Here is a 13,119-nt window from a genome sequence, read left to right on the forward strand (position 1 = left end):
TAGGTAGAAGGAACAGCAGCAAGAAGAAAGTGAGTATGATTAAGTCAAGGGACCAGCATTTAGCTCAGTACAGCCTAGCCCCGCAGTGAGCAGTGGGCTGGAGGGTAGAACAGGGCCAGTGCACGCTCCCTTGAAGGCTGCGCATCTGGTCCGGTGGCAGGGACCCTCCTGTCTCAATGTTCACCTTTGCGTGGCTTGAGCAGCTTGTCATCCTCTCTGTGGCTCCCTGGAGGCCAACACTGACTCCGTTTCCAGGTTACTGATATCAGCACTCGTCCTGCCATAACCCAGCCACTGGATTGTTCTCACGTATGCACCGGCCTCAGGGGCAAGCCCTCTACAAAGAGTCTGGCCTTTGGGTGAATCACTCATCTCCTACTACTGACCCTCACCACTTGCTGCTTCAGCCACTCCCATGCAACTCTCTCCTCTTAGAAAGCTCCAGCTGCGTTCTCCACCAGGCAAGCTCCCATTCCTACTAACGTCAGAAGATCAGGTGTGAATGTCTCTGGAGTCTAGAAAATGGGAGGGGAAGAAAGGGTGGGTTGCTCCCTCCTTTGTGCTTCTACTGTATTTATTTCTAGTCAAGCATTTATCACATTGTATTATTCTTAGCCCCCAACTGACTGCACATTTCTCCAGGATGGGAATCTGTGTGTTTCACTCCTGTGTCCCTGGAAATCATAGGTTCTCTCTGAGTATTTACTAGGTGAGTGGATGGATAGATGGACGGGTGGAGATTAGATTATGAGAAGGGTTTTCCTCGGAGATTGTTTCCTGCCTGCTACTTTGGGTAAGAAGGGAAAATGCTCTGCTTAGAACCTTCCTGAAAGGGAATTGTCAGCAAACAACATCAATAATATATAAATGTGATGGAATGTATGAAAAATTTGAGGGACTTAATTTATACACCCATCTCATCCCAGTTACTGTCCATACACAGCTTAATCATCTGGGCTGCCTTTGTCTCATTCTACTAAAGGAAGAGAAAACACGTAGCTCAGGGGCCCTTAATCCCTGCTCAGACCCTTTAGGAATCCACGACTCTCCAGAGTGTAAGGAAATCTCCAGAGGACGCCCAGGATTGATGGGCCTGGATTCTGAATTACCCCAGCCGGAAAGATACTGAGGCTCTACCATGGGTCAGCCTCTGCCTCGGATAGACATCACTAATTGATCACAGTACTTTCCGCCTGAGCCCATATCTGGTGTCACAGTCCTCAACTCAGTGGTCCCGGTAGCATTTGCTATTGAAACCACCTGCCATTGGTGGCTTAGATACATTTTCTGGCCTATAGGTCTTTAAGTTTCGCTTTATTGAGTGCCATGGGTGCCAGCACACCATGCTTGTTCTTGGCTCTGTGAATGTACCTGAGCTTCGGAACAGACCATCACAAGCTGGTCAGTTTAACCTTTAACAGTTCTCTGTGACAATTCCCCATCAAGGGTCAAGCTGACCCAATATTGCCCTTAGGAGTGAATATTGAGTATAATACTCCGTTAGGTATTTTTAAAACCTGATTTATCCACTTTCAAAGCTATCACAAGCAGTTTAATAGTTTTTTAAAAAAGAAAATAAGTGAAATAAATATCCAGGGGTACCACAAGAAGCACTGAAGTTGGAATTAGAAATCCTCATTTCAAACCTTACTCTGCTTCTAACCAGTGGTGTCACCTTGGATGTGTCATTGATCTTTCAGTGCCTGGTTTTCATCATTTGTAAAATGGGTACAGCCATAAAACACAGCTCAAAGCATTGCCAGGAAGCTTAAATGGAAGAACTCAGTATGCCGCCTGCCACAGAGTTAGAACTCAGTGAATGCTTGTTTTTTTCATCTTCATTTAGATAAGCTGTTTCATTACATGAGACTTCACACACCTACCTTGGCAGTTATTACTCACATCTGCCTCTACCTTTCCCCCTTGACCACCTTCCTGTGATGGTTAATTTTATGTGTCAATTTGACTGGGCCAGGGTGTCCAGATATTTGGTCAACATTATTCAGGGTGTTCCTGTGAGGGTGTTTTTGGATGAGATTAACGTTTAAATCGGTAACCTGAGCAAAGCAGATTGCCCTCCCTAAAGTAGGTGGACCTCATTCAACCAGTAGAAGTTCTGAATAGACAGAAATCTTACCGTCCCCCGCGTAAGAGAGGATTCTTCCTGCCTGACTGCCTTGAGCTGGAAAATTGGCTTTTTTCTTGCCTTCGGACTCACACTAAAACGTCAGCTCTTTCTGGGTCTCAAGCCTGCCAACCTTCAGACTGGGACTACACCCTCAGGTCCCCTGATTCTCAGGCCTTCGAAATCAGACTGGAACGAAACCATCAACTCCCCTGGGTCCACAGCTTGCCAAATGCAGATCTTGGGACTTGTCAGGCTCCACAGTTATGTGAGCTAATTTTTTTTAATAATAAATCTCTTTACATATATATGTAAAGTGTATGGAGAACCCCAGCTAATATACTTCCTAATGCCTTCATTATGGCTATTGATGATTTTCCCTTTATTTAAAGTGATTAGATACATGCCCACAGTCCGTGGAGCACACTGGGTTCAGACAGTGTGTCTAATGCGTTTTTGACTACCCCCAAAAGTAAGCCATACATTTTAGATCATGACCCAGCCCACTGACATCCAGCTGAAATAAGTTGCAATACTTAACCATGCTTTGTGTGATGCTCTCTGATGATTTCCCTCTTAGTGTATTCTATTTCATTTTGTTGAATGCTGGTCATGACCCACTAAACTTCTCTTACAATCTGCTGATGGGCTGTGGCCGGCAGTTTGAAAAATCCTAGGTAAAACATCTCTGAGGCATTACAGCGTGTTGGTTTACATCACAGGTTCTCACGTGGACTTCTGGCTCCACCCATAATAACAAGATGACCTTGACCTTGCACAAGTTATTTAACATTGCTGAGTTTCAGTTCTTCATTTGTAAATTGGGGATTATAGTATCCTCTTCCCCAGTCTTTCCTGAGGATTAAATGAGATAGTGCATTTAAAGTGCCTAACTCAGTGTCTGCCACATAATGAAATGGTCATTAACTGTTGGCCATCTTACCAGTGCTGCTAGAGTCTAAGCCCCTGGAATATAGTATCAGAATGAATGACAGAAGTGTGGGGAAATGGTGTGGGACAATACACAAGCTCTACATCAGAAGACCTTAGTTAAAAACTAACTGAATCATGTTGAGCCATTTACTTTGGGTCTTTGGACCTCAGCTTTCTCTCTATAAAATTGGGAAAAATAATAATATAATTCCTCATAAGCTATTATGAAGATCATCTTCAATACCAGATGTGAATGATTATATATTACCAACCTTAGGAGTTTTTATATGTAAATATATTTTATTAGAACCAGTTAATTCTAAGTACAGTGAATAAAAAGATAATTTGTTAATCCATTTTAGGTAGTAATCAATTTGGTTGTCCTGACTATAATCAGATAATTATAACAGAGAAACCCCATTACCTTCTATATGAGATAAGAGGACCCATGTTGGTATCTAGACAGTGCTTACCATGTTATGTGGGCTTAATAAATGTTGAATGAAAAACTGAAGGAATGAATAAATAGAGAAAAGGAAGATGGAGGAAGAGAATGTAGAAGTATAATTGATATCAGCTTTAGTGAGATTTTAGTCATGTCACTGTGACTTTTTCTACCCAGTGTGTTAGGTGGTAGACCAGTTGGCCAAGGACCCCAGCTAGAGGGCAATGACCAGTAACTGGCTGAACGTACTGTACTCTCACTAGAAGGATCTTTTCCAGCGTCACTGTTATCTGGCAGCCACCAAGGGGAGGCATAATGGAATGCAGGCACTGATTTAGGCAGAGTTGTTACCACCTTGAAAGATAGTGATGAGAATTCAAATTGACCTTGATCAATGGGAGGAGCAGTCCCTCCAAAATGGGATGAAGCTCTAGAGAAAGAAATGAATGACATTGATTTAAAAAATGGGCAGGTGGGGGAGGAGGCATGATTGATGAGTCTCCAAGTCTACAGCGGAAATATTGCCCACTGCAGGCTGGACATGATGATAATGATTTCCCTTCCATTTGAACAGTGTTTCAGAGCTGACCAATTGCAAAGCCCTATGAGATATGTTGTCTTATTGTCCCCACTTTACAGATGAGAGGACAGTTAACATTATAGAGTTAATAACTGGAAAGCAGGGAATAATAAATATGGTAATAGTAACATCAACATAGTGCAGCAATAATAGGTACCATTTTTAAACTCTTACTATATGCCAGGCCCTGGGCCACCTGATCACACAGATTGTTTCATTTCATATTCATAACAATCCTATGAAGTATTACTGTCATTGTCTCATTTAGGGAAACAGGAAACTGAGGCATGAAGAGGTTAATTTGCCTGAGGGTCACATGGTTGATAAGTGATGGAGATGAGATTTGAGCCCAAGGAATCTAAATTAGAACCTTGTTCAGCAATTAATGCTTATCGAGTGCTCATTAGAGCCTGAGCATTTCACTAAATATTTTCTGTAGATAAGTTCACTTATTCCTTACAATTACTCTATAAGTTAAATGCCATTAATACCTCCAGCTTAACAGGTGAGAAAATTGAGACTTGAAATGATTAAATAATCTGCTGGTAATCACACAGCTAATAAGTGACAGAACCCATATTTTCAAACACTAAGCTATCCTAATATCCTGCATTAAAGGGAAAACTATCTGCTTAAACACTTATCATGCAAGATGTACTTGGAATTATTCTCAAACAAATCCTTGTTATCATTCCTATTTGGGTCTTGAAAAAACTAAGGTTCAGAGAAATCAAGTACCCTGATCAAGGTCATGCAACGGTTAACTGGTAGAACCAAGATCCCCACCCAGATGTGTCTGACTCCAAAATCTGGATTCCTTGCTACCATCTGCCGGCATATTTTTTCATTCCACAGTCCTTGATCAAATGATATTTGCTACTTACAATCCCACCTAAAACTGTAAACCATAATAGTAACTACCGTTTAGACCGTGTTTTATTCATCACGTGCTTTTTAGAGTCAATTCTCATAAGAGCCTTTTGCAGTAGTTTATTATCCACACATTAGTTATGGGAAAACTGAGACTCAGAGATGCAAAGTTTTAGCTTTTAAATGGCAGGACCTACATGAAAAGCAAAGACATCTTTGTAAAAAGAACTCTTTTTACTACCGCGTTGCCTAATGGCTTTTATATGGGGCCGTGAAATGCTACTGGCTTCTCACCAGCAGAGCATCAATAGAAGTCATGTTTTGTTAAGGTCTTTGCAGAGCCCTTTCAATATGGCCCCAAACTATAGAATCATGAACTTTTAGAGCCTTGAGGGCTATTAGTTTACTTTCTATTCCATGCATGGTTTCTATTACAGCATCCCTGATGGAGGGATCTTATCAGATTTACTTAGATTCCTTAACTGCTAAGAAACTCTACTTCATGTTGCATGTTGAGAGACATCTCTCCCAGGAAGCTGGCCCTCCCAGGCAAACTCATCATGTTCTTCTTGCCCTAATGTGTGTGTGTGTGTGTTAGAAATATAATGTAGAAGGAAAATAATGTAATGTAATGTAATATAATATAATGTAAATATAATGTAATGTAATGTAGAAGGAGTACACCTCACAATTCACACCCATGCCATCTGCAAATTATCTAAACTCTGCTTTCAAAATATGTCCCTAATCAATCATATTCTTTCATCTCCATTCTTTATTCCCTACCTGGATGTCAACAAGAGTCTTCTAACTGTGCTCCCTGAGTCCACTCTCAATGCATGTAATCTGTACTCTGTATAGTATTGGAACGACCTGCTGACACAGAGATTAGACCATGGCAGTGCCCTGCTGATAACCCTGCAGTGGTTTCCCGTTTCACTGCAGACATGGTCCATACTTCTTACCATGACCAGCAAGACGCTCTGCAGCTTCTTCCAACCTCAGCTCCCTCCATCCTCCCCTCACCTGCGGGCTTTAGCCACACGTTGCTTATTTCAGTTCTCAAACATGGCAGGCTGTCCACTCTGCCCAGGACATCCTCCCTCTTTCTTGTCTTTGGAGTCTCCTTCTGAATATCTTTTGGACCTTATCCCAGTTAATCCCAGACACTTTCCCGGATAATCCTAAACTAAGTGATTGTCTTCTCCTTCTCCTCTCACAGTTATTCTCTATTTCTACGACCTGTTCATTTTCTAGCCAGCTCTTATCACAGTTTGCAATTTTATATGTATCTATTCATTAGCTGACTCAACAGAAGTTATTAAGGCCAGGCACTGTTCTAGGAGATGAATATATAACAGTGAACAAAACATATGAGACCCCTGCTTTCATGGAACATGCATACTAGAAGGAGGAGGTTGACAATAAACAAAAAGGCATGTGAGCATGGTAATTACAGAATATATAGTGATGTTCTGAGAATTGAAATAGGGTGCTATAACAAAGAGGGACTTGCCACATGGTCAGAAAAGGCCTTCCTGAAGAGGGGGCATTTAAGTTGAGATCTGAATGATTAGAATACAGCTATGCAAATATCAGAGAGAAGGATAGCCCAGACAGAGAGAATAGCTAGTACCAAGGCTGTAGGCTAAAATAAGCTTGCTGTGTTAGAGTGTGAGCGGGACAGCAACGATGACAACAACAAGAAAAGAACACAGAGAAAGAAAGAAAGGAAAGAGAAAAAAGAGAAAGAAAAGAAAAAAACCCATCATATTCTAGCAGTGGCCAGATGAGAGATCATAGTTGTTTGGACCAGTTAGATGGTAATAGAGATGTGGACAGACGCCACGTATGCTTTAGAAGTAAAGATGACAGGTCTCACTGATGAGGGGCAAGAAGTAAAGGAGGAACCAAGGATGACATCTGGGGTTCTGGCTGTTTATTTAGTTTCCTCCCCTAGACTGTGAGCTTTGCAAGAACCGGAACCATGTCGATTTTGTTCACCTGGCACATGATACAAACTCAGTTAACATGGTTGATGAATGCATGTCTGAACGAACAAAACTATGGAAGAATGTGCAGAGGAATATCAGGGCAGGTTGCAGGGAGGTGGGGCTGCCCATACAAGTTCAAAAGAATGAGTTGGAATCTGTCAGGTTGGCAAGACAGGAAAGTGCTTTGGAGGCTGACAGCACAGCATGTGCCAAAGAAGGCAGGAAACGTACATGAATAGAATGGTGTCACTGAAGTACTTGCCCTGTCCTAGGTAAATTATCAGCTCTGTAATAGGGCCAGACTCCAGAGCAGCCAGATGGTGAATGCACTATTCTCTTTGTCAGATCTTTATACAAAGACAAATAATAGGAGATCCAAAGAAGGGATGAGGGAGAAAAAAAAATCTAAATCCAGAAATTCAAGCCCCAATCCATACTGACTCCTGTAGAAGGTAGAAGGCTGTCAGCAGCAGCCCTTGAGGAAAGTCTAGGGTCCCACTGAAGTCTAACATCACCTCCCCAACATCCAAGACATCCCCTGATTTTTGATGGATGGTTTCATGCTCTCTTTGGGGGAGAAGCATTTTATCTAAAGAACACATTAGAAGAAAACAGCCTTGTGCGTCCTCTGGGATGAACCCATAGAGAATCTGAGGCAAACCCAAGGACAAAGGATCCCCCCAGAGCAAACCAGCCCATGTGTTCACTTAAATCATTCCATTCCAAGCTCAGCTCTTTGAGGACATGAATGTATACCACACGGGGTATTTCTTAGAAACAAGCACTTGATAGAATATAAATATTGTTAAAGTCATTAGATCAAAGATACACAGAGAGAAAAAAGACATTGAAAAAGAGGAGAGAGAGAGAGAGAGAGGGGAAAGGGAGTGAGAGAGAGGATGAAAAAGCGACAAAGAGAAAATTAGACAAACATCAAACATAGAGAGAAGGGTGTGCATGATTCTATTATTTGTCAAAGGGAAAGAAGGTAGATGTTTTTGTTCTTTGTAGGTTAATATGTAAATGACATTCTGATTTATTAGCAGTCTCCAGCAGATGAGGTGATGATTAGCACATTTCCATATTTATAGAAAAGCAACACTAACCTTCCGGATTTATAGAAAATCAGCTCTTCCCAAATAGCAAATTGTGCTATTATCGACATATGGTTTTCTATAAACAGAGCTGAGGTAATTATCCCTGGGACAATTCGTTAGTGGGCTCCTTTTGAATATTAACCACATTGGAAGCCCATTTCTGCCTCACAGATTTTAAAGAGGAGGGGCTCGAGATACCCCAGGCAATTAATTAGTAATCCACCACCAAAGACGGAGCCTAAATGAAAGGGTCTACCACAGCCATGTGGTGGAAAGACCCCAGGTCCAGGGCTCTGACACCAGCTTCCTGCAGCCCTGGGCCAAGTAATTAACTTCCCTAAGGAGCCTCAGCATTTCTGGGGCTAAAACTAGAATTACACTAACCTCCAAATGTTGTCAAGAAAATTAAATGAGAATGTATGCAACAGTCCTGGAACTTAGTAAGTACTCAGCAAACGTTAGCTCTTTTTCCTTCCTCATGTTTTTGAGTGACTCTAAAGAGATCCACTTGAATTAACTTTTTCAAACTCTTTTTACACTGATCTCTCCTGAACTATTTATTTTGTATCATGACTCTGTCCATGTGTACATGTCTTTAACTGGCAACATTTTCTTGAAGCAATAATTTATCTTCACTACCTACAACCCACTATGATATTTTTTATTCTGTTCTGTGTTGTTCAAAATGTTTGTGTTCCATACATTGATATCAAGACCTACTATTGGAGAGACACAGATGTAGAGAACAAATGTATGGACACCAAGGGGGGAAATCAGGGGGTGTGGAGGTGGTGCTGGGATGAATTGGGAGATTGGGACTGACATATATACACAATATGTATGAAATAGATAACTAATAAGAACCTGCTATATAAAAATTAAATAAATAAAATAAAATTCAAGAAAAAAAACCCGTAAAGTTCTCCCACTCAAAAAAAAAGACCTACTGTTGGGTTTCAATCTGCAGTTTGTATTGTGCTACAAGATGTTAAGGACCATATTTAGATTTGCTCACCTTTGTATCCCTAGCACAAACACATAATAGATACCCAATAGATATTTGAATTATAAAAGAATGGATACATGAATAGATGGATGAGTTAATGAATGACCCTAGACAGGAATCTCAGTTAATGCCCGCTTTCAAACTCCATGTCTTGTTTTGTCCACTCACCCTGCATTGAGTGCTAAAGAGGTGGAAAATTGTCAGACATGATGCTTGCTTTCAAGGATCTTGCTATCTAGATTAGGAGAGAAATATTAACATTTGGAAAATTGGTTTTAAAGACTAAGCAGTGTGGAATTGATATGAATGTGTTGAAGGAAGGAAGTGGCCAGCCTGGGCTGGTGGAGTCAGGGAGACTTCTTGAAACTTGGAAGTTGAACTTGGCTTTGAAATATGGATACACCTCTCACCCTTCTACTCAGTCGTTGACTGGATCTGTGGTTCTCAAACTGTATTAAGCATCAGAATCACCTGGAGGGCTTGTCAAAACACACTGCTGGGCCCACTCCCAGAGTTTCTGATTTAGCAGATTTGGGATGGGAGCCTGAGAATTTGCATTTCTAACACGTTCCCAGGTGACACTAATACTGTTTGTTGGAGTCCACGTGTTGAGAACCACTGTTCTAGCAGTTTGGAGTGAGACCATGAAGATTGTTGATGTCAGTGTTAAGGAGTTTAGACTTTAGTTTAGCCAGTCAGGATATTAAGCAAGGAGGTGATGTCATAAGATCTGTGAAGCAGAGGATCCTTCTAGTGGCAGTTGTTGAGAATGGATTGGAAGGGGTGAATCTTCCCTTAGAGACCATTTAGGAGATGATGCAGTAGTAAGTGAAAGATGGGAACCCAGCCTACCATTGTAGGAGGGGATGCAGAAGAAGGGATGTTGACAAGAGCTGCTCAGGAGAGAGAACTGAAGGGTCTTAGAGATCTACAGGGGTGAAAGGGAAGAAGGGATCTGGGATGACTCCAAGTTTCTGTCATCACTGACTGATTGGATGGCAGTTCCATTAACCAAGAATCTATATTTAAAATGTTTTAACATTTTAAATAGCAAAACCCCAGAGATCCTTTATTATTGAAGAGGTAACTATGGTGCAATAGAAAACACGTGGTTCTGGAGAACCAGACAAGTCTGAGTTCAAATTCTGTTTGTAGTGCTTACTAGCAAGTCATTTCACCCTTTTGAACCTCAAGGCCCTGTAAATAATAATACTAATGCTACCTTATAGAGTTGTCATGGAGGCTAAATGAGTTCATGCGTGGCTGACAGTCAGTGCCTAGAAAATTGCAAACCATGTCTGGTGTACGCATCGAACACTGCGTGCATCAAGCATCCGCTCTACTTACCAACTCTTTCCATTCTTTCTTCGTTAAGCACCAGGATATATTCATAAATGCCACCCATCGTTCCAGACGTTATGTAATGGGTGCCGTAGTCATCGATGAACTTGGCGTACATGCCGTAATGGTACTGCTCTGGAAGTTCCAGTAATGACTGCAGCATAACTTCATCCAACATGATATTCTCCCTCCTCATCTTAAAATGAGCAGTCTGCACCTTTGTGAAAATTCTCATGAAGGTATATTTCTGCCAGTAACAACAACCGCCATTGAATGAAGGAAGAGAACAAAGAGAGTATACATTTTACTACATGAGATCATGCAAAAGGGCAGTATTTAGTACCTGTGGGAAATATAAATATATTCACATGTAACTGTATGAACATAAATACATATAACAGAGTATTATTACATTTTGCAAACACATATTAGACACCAGCCTGGCTTCTTCTCCCACGTCTGCATCTCTGTTCCCACTGCCCCTGTCCAGGTCAAGTTCTCATCAACTTTCGCTGGGTTGGTGACTACAATGTGTTTCACTGTGCTCCTCTCCTCTGTCCGGCCCCCAGTCCATTCTCACCTCCACATTTCTCCCTGCTCTAATTAAAGCACTGCATTACGCAACCTGCTACACAAGTGTTAGGTATCCATTAAAAATTAGGCTTAGGAATATTTTGATGACATGAGGAAATGCCAATGTCGCTTAATTTATTAAACAAATACCTTTCAGTGCCTACGGTCACATGCATTATGCTAGGTGCACAGGACATGATCTTGAATGAGATAGGCCCCTGCCCTCATGGAGATTACATTCTAGTGGTAGTCTTGTACTGTTCGGTAATCAAGAAGAGCAGGATCCACTGGACAGGGTGAGGTTGGATTGGTTTAAGAGGAAGGGGGTCATGTACGAGCCTTACTTGCAGGGAATGTAAACCTTGATCCAAAGTGATAGTGAAAGTTGGAAGAAGCCACCTGCTTTTAGAAAAGTCCACATGAATCTGTGACAGTCAGATCTCAGAACAGTACTTTCCCTTCAGATCAGTAGCTTATTCGTGGCAAAGCTCCAGAATGTAATTTATATATATAAATTTTTTTAATTTATTATTTATTTTTGGTTGCATTGGGTCTTTGTTGCTGTGCATGGGCTTTCTCTAGTTACAGTGAGCAGGGATTACGCTTCTTTGAGGTGCGGGGCTTCTCATTGAGGTGGGTTCTCTTGTTGTGGAGCACGGGCTCTAGGCATGCGGGCTTCAGTAGTTGTGGCACACAGGCTCAGTTGTTGTGGCTCACACGCTCTAGAGCACAGGCTCAATAGTTGTGGCGCCCGGGCTTAGTTGCCCTGCGGCATGTGGGATCTTCCCGGACCGGGGCTCGAACCCGTGACCCCTGCATTGGCAGGTGGGCTCCCAACCACTGCGCCACCAGGGAAGCCCTGTCATTTATATTTGTTGAGGAAGTTAATTTTTATAACTGTATTTTCATCATCCAAAATAATGTTTTGAGCCCTAACTAAATCCCCAGTTCTGGTATCAGTGTCTTGAGGCTTTTGGTAAATTTCTGATCAATTCAGTGAATATTTCTCCAGCTCCTGATTACCTCTCCATCCTCATCACTCCCTCCTTTCCCTTCCCACCTGCGCTTCAGCCAGCGGAAGTCCTTTCCATCCCACATTTGTGTGAGGCAGTCTCTCGTCTCCAGGCCTTTGCACATGCTGTTTCCCAGACCTAGAGCAGCCTTCTGTTAACTTCTGCCCCCTTTCATCTGGACAACTGGAACTAGTCTTTAGATCTCAGTTTAGACAGACTTCCTAACTTCCTCAAGGGTGCACTGTCTGACCTCTCCGGATAATAGGCAGTTAATGGTAAATGTTTGATGAAGAAATGAAAGATTCATTAAGCAGGCCAGCCCTCCCATCTACTTGGAAAAGCCGGGCTTACTTTAGAATTCTTCCAAGTCTGGTTTAGAGGGCTTGGCTGTTTCTCTTTAAGACATTACCCTTCTAAGCATTTCCCTCTGTGCTCCAGGTAACCATGAAAAAGGATGGGCAAAGTGACAAGAGTACTAGTCTTATGGTGCAATTTTATTCCCTTTGTGATGATTCTGCGTGGGAAAGCGTAAGAAGAAAAACAAACATGATTACTACTGATCAGACATGTCCAATTACACAAGCAAATGAAGGTTCAATTACTACTGTACTTTTCAATGCAGTTAAGGTAATACGTGTTCAGCATAGATTATGGAATACTGTGTGACACGGGCATTATGTTTTAATACCTTCTGATTATACTTGCTTAACGTATTCAAGACCGAACTGCCTCGTGACCCAGATACACCTGCAGTCACAGTAAATGGGCTGCCTACAGGGCCCACACCAATGGTCACTCCAGCCGACACAAACTTGTCATTTTTCACTTTAGAATAAAGGTCATTTGCATCATCGTAGGACTCTGAGGAGACTGTAGTATCTGCCAGGGCCTGAAAAGCATCACATAGATGTTAGCCTTGTGCACTAGCATTATATTCCAGTTCATACTTAATATTTAAATCTTTGCTTGGTAAAATATCCGAAGTTTCAGATTATTATAAATAACTCTTTTAAAAGGCTATTCCAAATTGATACGAAAATACAGAAAATTCAGCAGTGCTTAGTATTTAGTGGTACTGCTAAAATATTTATTTAAACACACACACACACACACACACACACACACACACACACACACACACA

The 13,119-nt window shown here is 41.7% G+C and overlaps 1 protein-coding gene across 1 annotated transcript in view; it reads right to left on the reverse strand.

The window, feature by feature from the left end:
• C8A (complement C8 alpha chain) overlaps positions 1-13,119 on the reverse strand; it is a 72,734-nt gene that overhangs the window by 18,526 nt on the left and 41,089 nt on the right. Inside the window, exons 6-7 of the mRNA XM_027110696.1 lie at positions 12,666-12,866; positions 10,398-10,638 (exon numbers count right to left, since the gene is read on the reverse strand). Of these exons, the coding sequence (XP_026966497.1) occupies positions 10,398-10,638; positions 12,666-12,866 (442 nt within the window). The remainder of the gene's footprint in view (positions 1-10,397; positions 10,639-12,665; positions 12,867-13,119) is intronic.

The sequence above is a fragment of the Aethalodelphis obliquidens genome, unplaced genomic scaffold (assembly GCF_003676395.1).
Source record: "Aethalodelphis obliquidens isolate GAN/ISIS:26980383/991018 unplaced genomic scaffold, ASM367639v1 scaffold9, whole genome shotgun sequence".
NCBI lineage: Eukaryota > Metazoa > Chordata > Mammalia > Artiodactyla > Delphinidae > Aethalodelphis > Aethalodelphis obliquidens.